Below are 16,018 nucleotides of genomic sequence, written 5' to 3'. Positions count from 1 at the left end.
CCTCTGTGAGAACTCTAGCATCCTGCTAGTGCTGTGGTCCTCTGTGAGAACTCTAGCCTCCTGCTAGTGCCGTGGTCCTCTGTGAGAACTCTAGCCTCCCTTAGAAGTGTTTATTTTATAGAGATCAGTGGTGACCTGGACTCATGTCCTGTCTTAGGAAGTGTTTCTTTGTGTAAAATAGAGAGTTGTTGGATGAGGGATTCTATCTCCCCCATCTCACATGTTATTGGAGTGTTTACATGCCAAGATCCCATTGCTATGAACTGGGGTAAGTCTATAATTGTAAAGTGTTGGGGAAATATTGAATAGAATTGTGGCTGGGTTTGCTTGAGTGAGTAAGTTACCTCATGATCTCACCCATAAAGTTGGAGGAGAGCAGTAGTAGCTAAACTAGGATGCACACAGTGTCCACATACACACGCTGACTGTCGCATAGTAGGTGCTCGGCGAATCAGCTGATGGTATCAGAGCATAGTGGGTTCCTGTTCCCTGCTCCATACCGTTCTCCATTAGGACAGAGATCTTCCTTGCTGGCCCGGCCCCATCGCCTTTCCCACTGTGCTGTCTGCAGTTCTCACCCTGAATCATTCCTTCTGGCTGTTGTGCAGACCCCTGTCTCTCTCACTACATAAAATCAAGAACAATTAGAAGTTGTTGCTGAGTGTGCTGTCTCCTTCCATGTCCTGCCCCAGGTCTGTAACCTGCTCTGCAGCTACCTTGTTAACATCATGTTTGGGCAGTCATCCCTCTGTGTCCTTGGGGCATTGGTTCCAGGACTCCACACACTGGGGCAGGATTTTCATATAGCCTACACACCTTGTAAATAAGCTCTGGGTCACTTATGATTGCCGACACATTGCAAGCACTATGGGAGCTGTTTTCATAGCTAACTTCGGGAATGAGAAAAGTCCCTGTTCAGGGTAGGCACTATGTGTTTTCCTGGGTATCCTAGCTGTGTGCATGCGCAGCGTGAACCACCCCACCCTCCCACCAACAGCCTTTCTACCATGTTTCTCCCACAGGACTGAGCGTGTTATTATTATCTGGGTATTGCAAAATGCTACCTCCTCACATTCCCTCGTATTTTTTATGCTATGAATTTCACCTTCAGTTGGAAAGCTCAAACTGTTCTATGCTTTCCAGTCTCTCTTCATCCTTCCCCTTAGGTGTTTCTGTTCTGTGTGGCCATGTCCCAGGCCCCTTTTTCTTTTGACCATAGCCCCCACCCCTGGCTACTCTCACCACTTCTGAGGCTACTGTTCACTTCATAGTATTGCTGGCCATTTTGGTCTCAGTCCAGGTTTCCTGAAGTCCAGTAGGAAGCATAATGGGAATAACCACTGAGATTCCCACTGTTGCTCCCTAGCTAGAGCATCCACAATGAGGTCCTTCACTTAGGGTCCCATCATCTGCCAGGTCCCTTCAATGCTCTGACGTCTGTCTTTGTTGTAGTGATAATGCCTTAATGCAAGATACTTTTCCTCTCTGCTGAGTGATGGTGACACTATGGAATTTTTTCCTGCACTGTTTCCTTACAATTCTCTCTTCCCTGGACAGGAGAAGAGATTTTTGAAAAAACCATACATAATATGCTACTCACCCCATCACATAGCACCCGTTGCAGCCCATCAGCCTAAATGTGGACTGTGCCTTGCCTTTGTGAGCCCCCCTTTCTCCCACAACATGCTATGTACCTCTCTTCTCTTCTGCAATTCTGGACTTCAAAGTCCTGCTCCACTCCAGGCTTTTCTACAGCTCCTTCCTGTGGCTTGGACACGGTCTTTCAGGGAGGTCACCTCTAACTTCACTACAGCATAACTCCTCATTCTTTCAGTTTAGCAAAATGTTCTTTCCTTCAAGATGCCTTTCCCGGCCCTGTATTTGGCCAGGTCCTGCTTCTGTATGCTGTGAGAGTCCTTTATGCGTATCCCAATTATTTACCTGCATTTCTCATTGGCATGTAAGCTTGGAGTAGTAACTCCATGTGTCCTCTGAACTGAGCGAGTGGAATGGGATGTCTGGTCCGCATTGTGTCACTCATTTTCCCGGGGGCTTCTTCCTTCATTAACATAGCACTTGCTTACTGGGCACCTGCTTTGCCCTGGCCACTGTGCTAGGTGTGGAGACCTATGTGGGCTTTGGGCTGTCAGCGCTCATGGTCAAACGAGTGGAAAAAAAGCACCAACAATCAACTAAAATCCTTTTAAGCCACATAAGAAAGGCTCTATGGGATGTTTGCAGGGAAGGTGTAGAAGATAGTATAGTGGAGGAGGCCAGCCTGAGAGCTTTGGTATGGAAGCCACAACTGGGGCCTGAGGCAGTCTTAATAGGGAAGACAGGAACTCAGTGTGGCTGGAGTAGAGTAAGACAGGAGGAGGGAGGAGCGGGAAGAGCTGTGCTTTACAGACAGCCTGCTTTTACAGTTAGGTTGCTTTCTAGTGCCAGAGATTGGCCGTTATCATAGTGGGCTTAGAGCCCGGGAGCAGTATGAAAGTAATCTCTTAGGACAACTGTTCATGAGCGAGGAGAAGAATCAGACAACACTCCTAGAAAAAGCATGTATCCTATGAGAGTGTGTGTTAGTTTGAAAAGCTATCATGGGCTCTTTTCTATGTCATCCACACATAAACATGGAATTAATTATAGTTTGACCATTCTGTAATTGCTACCTGGAACCACTTCCTAAGTAATAGGCATTTTATGGCTGTTGTTATGGTTACAGAATCTTATTGCTTTTGAGAGAATATCTTAATCTCTAGACTAAGAACCCAACCTATGACCTATGCACATAACGTTGGCAAGTCATCACCTTGATCAGCTGACATTTGACTGAACTCCTGTGAGAAATGAGTCAATAGTGTAGAGATCACATTGCCTGGAGGATTGCAGGCTTACGTGCATGAGAAGTACGTGAAATTATAAATATACTTACATATAGAGGCATAAGGTGCTGTTATTGTAATAATGAACTGTCTAGACAAATTCTGCTGGTGGTGTAACATCTGACTATGTGGGATTTGGATATCTTGGCCCAGATGAGGAAATAGCCAATACTAAATACCTCTTTCCTATTCAGTATACATATGTGCACGCACGCACACACACACACACACACACACACACACACACATGCACACACACGTGACCATGTATGGAGAAGTAGATAATAGGTAAATACACACACATACACGTATATGTAGACACACACATACTAGTTACGTACACACATGTATACACCACCATATTTATAATGTAAATATGTATAAATTTTCAAAAATATCTATAGATATTTGTACATAATGCACTGTGCTCCAGTCCTGTATCTGTTTGGCTGTCATGCTCAACAGCTCCTCAGTGGCTCAGGGGACAAAGAGCTGACTAAGCAGACATTGTCCTTGTTTTTCTGGAAGCTGACATCTAGGAAGTGATGGATTCTGAGAATGTCATACACAAAAGAATAGCCACATCTGCTCTTGGTGAAATTGAAGGTTTGTTGTAAGATAATAAGTAGGTGAATGACTATTGTTAGCAGTCCTTATCTTTTGACACCCTGCAGGGTGTGCACACTGTCTTGTGCTGAGTCACATTCCCCTGATGACTGAACGTGATGAATGTATTTTCATGTTACAGGTTGGTGAATTTGTATCATCTTTGAACGCCATCTGTGCAGGTGTTTGACTCATGTTTAGGTCAGAATACTTGAGGGGTGCTGTTGTTGGTTTGTTTTCTGATCTGTAGTGATGTGGGAGTGATTTCTTTCTAATCTGTTGCTTTCATTGGTTAATTAATAAAGAAACTGTCTAGGCCCATTTGATAGGCCAACCCTTAGGTGGGTAGAGTAAACAGAACAGAATGCTGGGAGAAAGAAGCTGAGTCAGAGAGTCACCATGACTTTCCCACTCCAGACAGCTGTAGGTTAAGATCTTCCCTTGTAAGCCACCTCATGGGCTACACAGATTGTTAGAAATGGGTTAGATCAATATGTAAGAGCTAGCCAATAAGAGGTTGGAACTAATGGGCCAGACAGTGTTTAAAAGAATACAGTTTCCGTGTAATTATTTCGGGGCATATGCTAGCCATGTGGGCGGCTGGGTGCTGGGGATGCAGCCCCACCGCTCCAATTACAACACTGTAGAAATCCCAATATTGAGCTATTAACCCTTTATCAGATATATGGCTTCCAAATATTTCCTCTCATTCTGTGTGTTGCCTTCACTTTCTTCATTGCTTCCTTTGCTGGATAGAAACTTTTTATTTTGATGTAGTCCCACCTTTTTTTTTCTTTTGTTGCTTGTGGTTTTGGTTTCAAATCCCTAAACTCATTATCAAGAGTATCGGGGACCTGTTCTTGTACGTCTATTTCTCAGAGTTCATGTAGAAAGCTTTAATCTATTCTGCATTGAAATTAGTGTTAAGTGAGAAAGCCTGCTTTGGTTTTTTTTTTTTGTTTGTTTGTTTGCTTGCTTGCTTTATTCTAAAAATGGGTTTTGTCTAAGTCCAGATTATCCTTGAACTCAGTGTATTTATAAGAATGACCTTGAGCTGACCTTTCTGCCATGGCCTCCCATCTATCGAGATCACAGACACAGTGGTATATTATTTGTGTTTTAATAAATAAAGTTTGCCTGAAGGTCAGTGCAAAGCAGCCACACTAGTCAGCCATAAAACCAGGCAATGGTGGCACACTCCTTTAATTTCAGCAGCCACACTAGTTTGCCATAGATGCCAAGCAGTGGTGGTGCACACCTTTAATCCCAGCACTAGAGAGGAATATAAGACAGGAGGAGACAGCTCTCACACACAGTCTCATTCTGAGGATTCCTGGAGGCAGGATTGCCATTTTGGTTTGAGGTAGAGGTAAGAGCCAATGGCTGGCTGCTTTTCTGATCTTCATATTGAACCCCAATTTCTGTTTCTGGGTTTTTATTATTTGTGCTACACAGACATGCAATGACATCTGCCTTTTTATAAAATGTAATAATTCATTGTCCCTACACCATTTGTTGAAATCACTAATCTCTCCAAGTGTATGTTTGTTTCTGTATTAAAAACTCATTGGAAATTTCAGCTCTGGCCTCAATCCTGTTTCATCCTGTTAATTACTACAGTTTTGATAATAATTTGAGTCAGACATAATGCTTCCAGATTCTCTCCCTTTCTGCTTAAAATTGTTTTAGCTATTCAAGGTCACTTATGGTTTCTATACATTTTAAGTTTTCTTTTTCTTTTCCTGGAAAGTGCAACTGGGTATTGATACATATTGCATTTAATTTATAAATTACTTTGAGCTGTTTAGGCATTTAGGAAATATGAATTATTCCAACCCATGAGTATGGGACATATTTACATGTCTTTAAATTTTTCTTTTGCTTGTTCTTCATGGTTCTTGGCATACAGATCTTTCACTTCCTTGGCTATTTCACCAGAGAAAATAACATTGTCTGATGGATTCCTTGCATTCCACTCTTCATTGCAGCTTTATTCACAAGAACCAAGATACAAAAATAACTCTATTTTCTTGATAAATGAAATTATCACACACATACACACAAATACATACGCAGAAGAAAATACTATTCAGCCTTAGAAAAAGAAAATCATGCCACTTAAAACAATAAGTATGAATCTGAAATGTATTATGTTCAGTGAAATGAAGTAAACTCAGAAAATAAATATATGTGACCTCATGGGTATGACCTCACAGATATGACCTCATGGGTATGACCTCATGAATATGCTCTTATGGATATGAAGAACCCTTAAAACATCAAACACATGGGCAGTGAGTAAAGAAAACACAGAACTATTGACCACAGTGTAAAATCTATTTTATGAATGAATACATTCTGAAGACCTCGTAAACAACATGGGCAACTATAGTTGGTGCTTCTGCATCCCATGGACGGTTCCCTTAATATCTGTGAGAGAGGAGATCTCAAGGCATCTTGCAAACCACTAGCGAAGAACAATTCATCAGTGGTGGTAATCATGGCACAGCATACATGCCAAGCTACTGCGGTGCACACAATATGTAATTTGTGTTTGTCAACCTTCCCTCAATCTCAGGGTGAGGCAGTAGACTGTGCTCATGGACAGTTATGTAGGCTGCCGAGCCAGCTCAGCATATAGAGGTGCATGCCACCAGAGCTGATACAGATTCTGGTGCCTAATTTACATATGTTATTTTTACTTTGTAATATTGACAAATGAACATAGGGCCTTGTACATGTTAGGTAAGTACTCTACCACTGCCCTGTATCCCCAGGCCTCTTTCTAGTTTGAGACATTTACTCAGGTTAGAGTGAAATAACTCTGTAGCCCAGGCTTTCCATGAACTAATAAGGATCTTATATGAGCCTCCTTGTAGGCAAACTTTTCTGTATCTTGTCAGCCAGTTCCCAAATAACCACACTGAGACTTATTATTAATTATATATGTTCAGCCAATAGCTCAGGCTTGTTACTAGCTAACTCTTACATTTTAAATTAACCCATGTTAGTTATCTGCACTCTGCTAAGTGACTTAATACCTTTTCTAAGTATGGCAAGTTCATCTCCTTCCCTCTGGGTCTCCTCACGATTCTAAGACTCTTCCTTCCTCTTCCTCCTTTTGCTCTCATTTTTTCTACAAGTCCTGCCTAACTTCTACCTGTCCAGTTTTTGACCAATCAGCTTCTTTATTAAACCAATCATGCTGATATATTCACACAGCATAAAGGAATTTTCCACACCTCCCGGTTCTCTGGGTTTATGGGCCTGTGCTACAATGCCCAACACTTGTTTTTATTTCTCTGAGTAAACCAGACTTTATGTTTGGCTTCAGTTGTCCTCAGAATACTTCCTGCATGGCCACAGTTCCTCAGACTTATCAGGAATAGCCAGACCGAATCAGAGAGTATGAGGTCACTCTCTGATATCATACTGTAAGATTTGAATTCCTGCTCCAGAACTGGTAATGCAGTTTAGACTTGTGACAGAAGCTCCTAGTTGGTAAGGTAGGATATTGATAGATGTCATAGGTAAGCAAATTCTTATTGTCTGGTTCACTGCCCTTATGGTCTGATCATCAAGCCTGCCTTCTTCAGAGCGTGAGTAGAGAATGGGGGGGGGGACTGATTGTAGGACTCGGTGAGCTGATGACAGGGCGGTGCTCTTCGTCAGTGCTCAGAAACTCATCTTCTCATTTGTGTAAGCCGTGTAGACAAAGGCACCATTGTTCTGCCTTTCTCCTCCCTTCTTCCTACAGAATGTGACTTTCCCCAGAGTCCAGCTGTGTAGCAATCTCAGGGCTGCTCAGGGCTTTAGTCATTTCATAGACTTCTCCACTCTACCATAGGAAACCAGGTTTAACAGTCACTCACCAGGTCTGAGAGCTGTTCTGCCCAGAGTCAGGACCCCCAAAGACCACCAAGAGACCAGACCCGATGCAAAAGCAAAGAGTCTTTTTATTATTATTCCAGCACACTGAGGGCAACCATCCTACACACAGGCAAGATGTCTACAACCTCAAAAGGGAGGTTGGGGCTTCTTTTAACCGTTACAGAGGGGAGTGTCTAAGGAAGTTAGGTCATTTCAGATATGATTGGCTTAAGCAAGTGGAAATCATATTAGTATATTTTAATTGGCTCGGGCTAGTGAGGGGTTAGTCAGGACTGCAGTTTTCCATTGGGGGCACCCTGTCCTTGAGCTCTGGCTTGACCTGGCTGTTGAGGGGGCCAGAGAATGACTGTTCTTTATTCATGGCTTTTCCTAAGAAACTGCGTGTTCTGTCTCAGGAGACTGACATTGAGGCCTGATCTCTGAGAGAAGACTGAGCAGCCTGTCATGACATCTGCTTGGTCCATGTGTGTGCACAGAAATAATTTCTTAGCAGGATAAGCCTCTTGCTGACTGGAGTGATGTACTTTCTGTCCCACATGGCTCAGTGCATTGTCACTCATGTTATTCCATTCCTTGCTTGCCATTCAAAAAGAAAAGGCCAGGGCTTTGAAAATAGAGATCTAAAAGGCCGATGTGCCTAAACCAGACTGATAACATAAATCAAAAGAACGAGGCAAAGTGCAATGCTTAGCTATGAGCATTCTCTCATTATCATACTATAGATATCCAAAACTTAATATAAATAGTTAGGCAAATTTTTCTAAGTAACTGCTATCTAGTTCTTACACCTATAAAGAGTTTATTTTACCTTAGATTGTATTGTTCTGAATGAAAGTTTCGGGCTAGATCATCATTAGGGCATATTATGCAATGTAGCCAGAAAAGCCTGCTTCAGCCCTTAGAGGCAGCTTACTGACTTTGTCTCCTCTGTCCTGACTCTTTCCCTTGAATGAGGGGTAGTACTTTTGTCTCTCTCAACAGTTCTTTGAAAATCAGCTGAGATAACAAATTTGAGATAGTTTTATAAATTAAAACATTCTTTACAAATATTGACCCATTAGTCTCTGTATGTGTAACCTTTGCTTCCTCTATATTTAAAAACAATCAAATCCTTCTAGATTTCACAGCTGAACACACTGATCACACTTCTTATGGGAGAGCTTTCACCTGGAGACCGGCAGAAGATCATGACCATCTGCACCATTGATGTCCACGCCAGGGATGTGGTGGCAAAACTGATTTCTCAGAAGGCAAGTGTGCCACTGGAAAGTGACTTATTGCTGTTTCCTGAAGGTGGCATTTATTGTCTGGGTCACAGTGAAGTTATTTGGGTGCCGTAGATCTGAGTTCCCTGGTGATGCCCAGTGGTTCACTAAGTTACCTAACAGTGCAAACGGAAGGGCCATGGGGAGAGCCTTCACCTTCACAGCCATTCACAGCCGTGTCTTCTGGCTCCTATTCCCATGAACGACACAGTCAACAGCAATAGCACTGCATGCCATTCCAACTATCTCAAGGGGTAGGGCTGGGAAGCAGGCTCAGTCTTTAAAGACCTGTGTTCAGATCCCCAGTCTCCACATAAAGCAGGGAATAGTAGCACTTGGCTGTAATCCAGTGCTCCTGTGGTAGGGGGAGGCAAAGAGAAGAGAATCCTGGGAAATTCTCATGCCAGCTGTCCTGGACACAGTGGTCATGAGAGTCTCAAATAATGTGGAAAAGAAGGACCACTGGTCAAGACTGTCCTCTGGCTTCTACACCTGGGCTGTGACATGAATGTGCCTACACACATGCACACACACATACATACACTACACATGCATTATACATACATATACACAGATGCTCACACAAACACTCATACATATACATACACACATACATACACTAAACACACACATATACTGTACACACATGCACTTATACTACACACAAACACTAAACACACGTACACACACAAATGTATATGCACACAAACACATATACCACACAAAAGCTCACATGTACACTCACACATATACTACACAAATATACAGTAAACACACACACACACACATTTGTTTTAAAAACTTATCTCTGTATAGTATTGATCCATTTCACCCTGAAAACTCAGTGTTGGTCATGATTCTAGATTGCTTTGGCCATTCCCTGTTGTTCATGGCTAAACAATGTTTTTTTTCCTTGTTAAAAGGCTATTTTTTGATCTTTTAACTAATTTGATAATTTTTGCCACCGATCTCTATTAAAAATCTCCGTGCCTCTCAGATGCTGTCAGTATTTGATATGAGAGGAATTTTCTCCATTCTTTATTCCCCCCAGTTGTACTTTTACTTTTTAATGTTAGAAACTTGCTCGTCTGATTCAGACAGCTTTACTGGTAGGACCCTTTATCCAATACCTCCACAGCCTTCCTGTCATTAAAACAAAAAAAAAAATAAAACTCACATAAACACACAAATGAAAATCAAAATGAACAAGAAAGACTGATAACACAAAAGAAAACAAAAAGTCCATCGAAAAACCATGGAGTTGGTTTTGTGTTGGCAAAGAACATAAAGCAGGGAGCTTGGGGGAGCTGTTGGAAGGACTTTGGGGAGGATGTCTTAGTTTTCTGCTGCTATGAAGAGACACCATGACCGAGACAACTCAAGAGAAAGCAGTTAGTTAGGGGCTTGCTCACAGCTTCAGAGGCGGAAGCAGAGCTTAAGCAGGCAGGCGTGAGATGCGATCCTGAACACAGGCTGAAGGGAGACAGAGAGATTGAGACTGGCCAGCCAGGCATGGGCTGCAAAAAGCTCAGAGCTCGAAGCCCACCCCAGTGTCACATCTCCCCCCCCCCCCCCGACGAAGCTGTGCCTCCAAACCCTCCCTCAAGTGGTCCCACCGATTAGGACCCAAAGTTCTAATACATGAGCACATGCTTCCCGGGTCTGGCAGTCGTGTTCAAACTACCCCAGAGGGAAAGGAACATGATCAAAATACACTGTGTGAAAACAATTTTTTAAGTAAAAAAAGAGAAACAAACACTAAACAGAAGAAACAGAAAAGAGGTATCTTGACCACCACAAAGTGATTTTTTTAAAAAAAGATAAAGAAAAATTCCTAGTTAAATTGAGGCAAAATTTAAAATTGTAAAGCATGCAATTAAACCTGTTTAGCTTATTTTTTTTTTAAAAAAAAAAATTCCATCCTAGTTTGTATGCTTGTATCAAAAAACATAGTATGTTAGTTTCCTACTATTTCTCTATTGAAATCAGGAGTATTTTAATTCTCTCCATGAAATACAAGAAAGTGCCTTTCCAGGACTGAAGACCTGGCTCAGTTAGTGTGCAAGTGAGAGGGTCCTCGTTCAGACCCAAGACCTGCAAGATCGTAGCTGCACTTGTAATCCCAGCGCCAGGAAGGTGAAGACCGGAGCGTCCTGGCTGCTGTCTAGACAAAGCATTGAGAACTGGCTTCACCGGAAGTTCTGTCTCAAATACAACGTAGAGAGCTATTGAGGAAAACACCTGATGTTGACCTCTGGCCACACAGGCCCACACATGCACATACACACATGAACACGCACACACACAAACACGTAAGTCATGAACATAAGCAGTCCTTGATCTAGTTGGTGAGTAGTAAGTAGGAATAGCTTTATTGATCTCAGATCAGTTCTCGCAAAGTACCGCTTACTGTGTGTTCTCGCAAAGTACCGCTTACTGTGTGTTCTCGCAAAGTACGGCTTACTGTGTGTTCTCGTTTTGATAAGGAGCTGTTGAACTCACTCTTCTAACATGACCTTGCCCTTTCGCCTATATCCATATGCTTTATTTGCAGTAGCATAAATTATTATAAGAATATATTTACTTTAGAAAGCAACTATTCTTGTCGCTAAACCATCAAAGCATATAGTATATTCCTTGTTTTCATCTAAAGGACTCTGGTCTTCTTCATTCCCTACAATATATGTCTATGTAGTGTTGATTCCTGCCCAGTCTTTGGAAAGCTAAGAGGCAAGAATTTTGGTGACTTGAAGTGACTTCCAGGGAATCTTCAAGTCCCCCACACCTTACAAGAGACAGATTTTTTTTTTTCAAACTAGAAAGCAAATAGATACAATTGGGTAAGATGAAAAAGAGTAGCCTATAAAATCATCATGTAATCTGATTTTTAAAAAAAGAAGTAAAAAGTTCTGAACTATGAACATTGGCAAAACCATAGTTTATGTCTCAATGTGCAGAAATTATGGATTATGTGTAATTTTAATACAGAAAATAAATTTTTCGTTGGATTTCAGTAACATGTGCATAGAGATACAAAACTTACTAGCCCCTGGGTGGCTCATAAAAGGAAAAACATTGCTTGAGCACACTGGTACTGTGAAGATTTTCATTGCACACATATCCCCAGTTAGTAATGCGGCTGGGAGCTGCAACAGCATGCAAGAGAGTGTCTCCTGGAGGATTTAGGGATGTGAGGCAGCAGAAGGGGTGAGATTAATCAGTTTGCTGCCTCAGAACCACTGGGGTCCGGCGTGTTAAGACTGTGCAATGGTTATAGGTTGCCAGCCCCCATGCTTTTGCCTGGCTGTCTCAACTCCGGCACCAGTGGGAGGAGGCTCAGAAGCACTGCTCCGTTGATATTTGTGACGCACACTTCCAGTACTTCTACGAATACTTGGGAAACAGTCCTCGACTGGTGATCACTCCCCTCACTGACAGGTAACAAATCCAACTTCCCACGGATGGGAAACCAAACCCCACTGTCCTTTTGTGTGGAGAGCTGTGTGTGAGAACGGGAAGGGGGTTGAGAGGAACTGATGAGCAAATTGGGAAGCTATCGATAAAAACAGCATGGAAATAGACACCGAGTGTTCATCCCAGAGGCAAAATAAGAAAATTGAGTTAGAGAAACAGAATTGCCGAAGCCAAACAGTACCAAGTGGAGAAAGCATTCATGGATTAGTGTGGTTTAAGGAAGCCTGGTTGCTCCTGAGACCATTCTGCTCACTTCCCTCTGCCATCATCTTTTGTGGAAGGGCGGGCATGGTGAGGATAGCTCAAATAACTTTATTTTTCTTCATACAAGCAGAGGGAGGGCCTTCAGGCTGGTTAGCTGAGTTGCCAGGTATTTATGAAGTGCTGGGCTCTGTGCTGTCCACGCGGTATCTGCTGTCCACTTGTTGGGTTCCGGCGGAATGCTCTGTGCTGTCCCTGCGGTATCTGCCGTGGCACTCGTCGGGTTCCGGGGAAATGTGATGTGTGAGGAGGTGAGGGCGAGGAGAAATGACAGCATTTATTTTAGGCTGCAGTCGGAGCAGACTGACAGCGGAAAGGGTCTGCAGGGAATAGTCTCCTGCTGGTTAAGCTTCCCCATCTGAAACGCTTAGGTTCAGAAATATTTCCGATTCCGGATATTTTTGGATTTTGAAATATTTGTGTAGACTCTCCAATCTGAAAATTCAGTCTCTCAAATTCTTCAAAGACAGGTTTCAGAGTATTTTTGACTTGGGATCAATATCTGTGTAGACTGTGTTAGAGCCGAGACCCAATTGTGGACACAGAATCAGCTGCATACAGATTTTAGGGTAGAAAGTCAGAGACAAAGCTTACAGAAGTCCTGAAGTAGGCAGAAGCCTGTCTGTGTTCAAGGCCAGAAGACAGCACAGTGGTCCAAGAAAACCAGAGGACCCACAGATTACTGCCAAAAATGCAATTGCTATCTGCTAACACTCAAAAAGATAAATGGAATTATGTAGAGGTAAAGATGTTGTATGGATGTGAATTCTTTTATTAGGGTTCCAATTCCCATTAAGTTATGTGGTATGAAAAAAACACACTTAATTGTTGGCATTTAGGAGGGACAGTCCTACTTCAGCGCTCCTACTACTTTCTACCACCAAAGTAGAGACAAATTAGAAGATGGCTATGTGGCAGTACTGCCCTGGAGAGGCTGGTGGGATTTTCTCTCTAGCTTTGGGGTTGCTCATGTACATACTAGCGTTATGAATTCATCATTTACACACACACACACACACACACACACACACACACACACACACACACACAGCTTCTGGAACTGTCTAAATCATTCTCCTTAGCTTCTCACTACCTAAAACTGTCCAGTGCCTTCCCTCATTCATTGATGTACAGTATTCATCATAAAGTAGTCACAGCTAATGTATGCAAGCCACTAGAAAGAGAGAAGAGAGGTGAAGGTACAGGAGAAAAGAGGGCAAATTGCAAATTATTCTGATATGTAAAAGCTGGTTGCTTAGTAAATTTTGAATTAAAACTCTCTATGTAGTTCATTTGGAAGTCTGTTCTTACAGCAGTGCAGGTAATGCTGGGGGAGGGGCTAGTTGTGTTTAATTCCCTTTTATCCTTTGTCTGACGATGTCCTCTAAATGCACCCCTTTGGTCTCATTTGACATTTGATGTGAACATCCCTTTGGGAACTAGGTGGGGCACGTTGTGTCCTCCCACACACCCTCAGAGTCAGAGCCAGCTTGACCAGCTTGCCACTGACGAACTGGCGCTGCCATGGCTGTGGTGGTGAGCATGCTGGCTAAGCTGTCCTTAGGAGAAACCCAAAACTTTTGGGTGTTCACATGAGGTGGGTAACAAGCTGAACACGGCTTCCATGGTTGCTTCACTCAGTGGAAAGAAAGCCCAGGGCAAATGACCTCCAGCAGGTGTCCTACAAACGCCATTTCTGGACCTATCACATTGGTTGGAGCTTGGACATTTGACTCCTCCTATTGGCAGGCAGAGGAAATACAGATATAGGTGGCCATGTTTGACCCAAACCTGAAATTACAGACACAAGTGCATAAAGAGGGCTCGGTCCTTGTGTAAGAGCCTTTCTGCTCCTTCAGTGTGAGATACTCTTCAACCTACATCTGATGGAAGGGCAGTGGACCATTTTCTGCTTGTTTCTATTGGCATGGTGCTTTGAACTCTTGGGGACTTTTCCCTTTGACTGTCTTCATGAAGCCCTGCAGCAACACACACTTTGTGGATAAGAGGCATTAGGATGCTGAGGTCAGAGGACTTAAGATCGATATCTGATAACCCACAAACTAGATTTTAGTCCCTCATCTCCCAGCATGCATCTTTCTCTCACCATCACTGTCTGCACTAATACAAAATCAACATGGAGACCCAAGTGAAGGTCATTAGCAATCTGAGGCCCTTGTCATTTGTTAGGACTTTTGCAAATATTAAGTTCTGTTCTTTGGGTGAGACTTTAGTCTCATACCTCTGGTCCCTCCCTACCCAAATAGGCATCATGATCTAAATGCATGTGCAGCACATTCCTGATGGAATTCTGAAATGTATTGACTATGGTGCTCCATCGGTCTAGTGCTGTGTAATCACAACACCTTCTGCATTGCAGATGGAATTCTAAAATGTATTGACTATGGTGCTCCATCGGTATAGTGCTGTGTAATCACACCACCTTCTGCATTGCAGTAGGCACATATATTTGCATACTTGTTTATCTCAGCTCTTAGTGTATTTGTTACACTGCAATTTAATGTGATCCTATTTAACTCATCATCATCATTATCCCAGACCTCCCTACCCAGACGATAATCAGTTTGAGGCATTGTCTGCCATATTAATAGAATCTTCTCCTAGAAGTATCAGAGATTCAATTACATCCAAGAGAAAGGTGTTTGCATTAGAATGCAGAGCTCTTGGGACTGGAGAGTGAACAAATAAAATAGCGTATTCCAGTTGTTTGAAGCGAGCAGCCTAGAATGCTGCCACATGGTTGCCATGAACAAACCAGAAGTTCACTGGTGGGTTTTGCTTTCATTGTGTTCTAGGCCTTGACTTCTTAAGCACTTTTTAAAGAAAGATTTATTTATTATGTACACAGTGTTCTGCCTGCATGTATGCCTGCACACCAGAAGAGGGCACCAGATTATAGTATAGATAGTTGTGAGCCAACCATGTGATTCCTGGGAATTGAACTCAAGACCTTTGGAAGAACAGTGATCTTAACCTCTGAGGCATCTCTCCAGCCCCTAACTACTTTTTAAGAGAAAAACATTTCCTCCCAATGTGTCCTGAGAGCAGAGGCTCAAGCTCTGTATTTGTGTTTGGTTGTGCGAAGGTGTTACATCACTTTAACGCAGTCCCTCCATCTGACCATGAGCGGAGCACCAGCCGGCCCAGCTGGAACAGGCAAAACGGAAACCACCAAAGACCTTGGCCGTGCCCTGGGCATGATGGTTTATGTATTCAACTGTTCAGAGCAAATGGACTACAGGGTGAGTTATTAAAACATAAAATGTGTTCTAAGAGCATCAATCCTATTTGGAAAGAGCCATATACCTTTTCTGAAATGGTTGGAGCTGCGAAGTCTTCTCATTTCTGAAATTTTCAGGTTTTGCTATATATAGTACCCTCATGGTAGTATAGATCTGTAGTCCAAATCTAAATATGTGAATTATTTGTATTACGAGGACACCTACTACAGATTTAAAATGATTTTACTTGATCGTTTCAATAATCCTGTGCATGAAGCGAAATTTCATGGCATGGGAATGTATCCACATGTGATGTCATGGTGGTACCCAGATGCCCTGGATTCTGGGAAATGTTTTCACATGTGATGTCATGGTGGTACCCAGAGCTCTGGAGTCT

At 42.6% G+C, this 16,018-nt stretch overlaps 1 protein-coding gene across 1 annotated transcript in view; it reads left to right on the top strand.

The window, feature by feature from the left end:
• Dnah11 (dynein axonemal heavy chain 11) overlaps positions 1–16,018 on the top strand; it is a 331,250-nt gene that overhangs the window by 111,346 nt on the left and 203,886 nt on the right. The window contains exons 31-33 of the mRNA XM_026781665.1: positions 8,498–8,629; positions 11,922–12,082; positions 15,486–15,642. Coding sequence (XP_026637466.1) covers positions 8,498–8,629; positions 11,922–12,082; positions 15,486–15,642 — 450 coding nt within the window. The remainder of the gene's footprint in view (positions 1–8,497; positions 8,630–11,921; positions 12,083–15,485; positions 15,643–16,018) is intronic.

This window comes from Microtus ochrogaster, chromosome 1 (genome assembly GCF_000317375.1).
Source record: "Microtus ochrogaster isolate Prairie Vole_2 chromosome 1, MicOch1.0, whole genome shotgun sequence".
NCBI lineage: Eukaryota > Metazoa > Chordata > Mammalia > Rodentia > Cricetidae > Microtus > Microtus ochrogaster.
The sequence above is the reverse complement of the archived record's forward strand: the minus strand, read 5'-3'. Positions and strand labels throughout refer to the sequence as shown.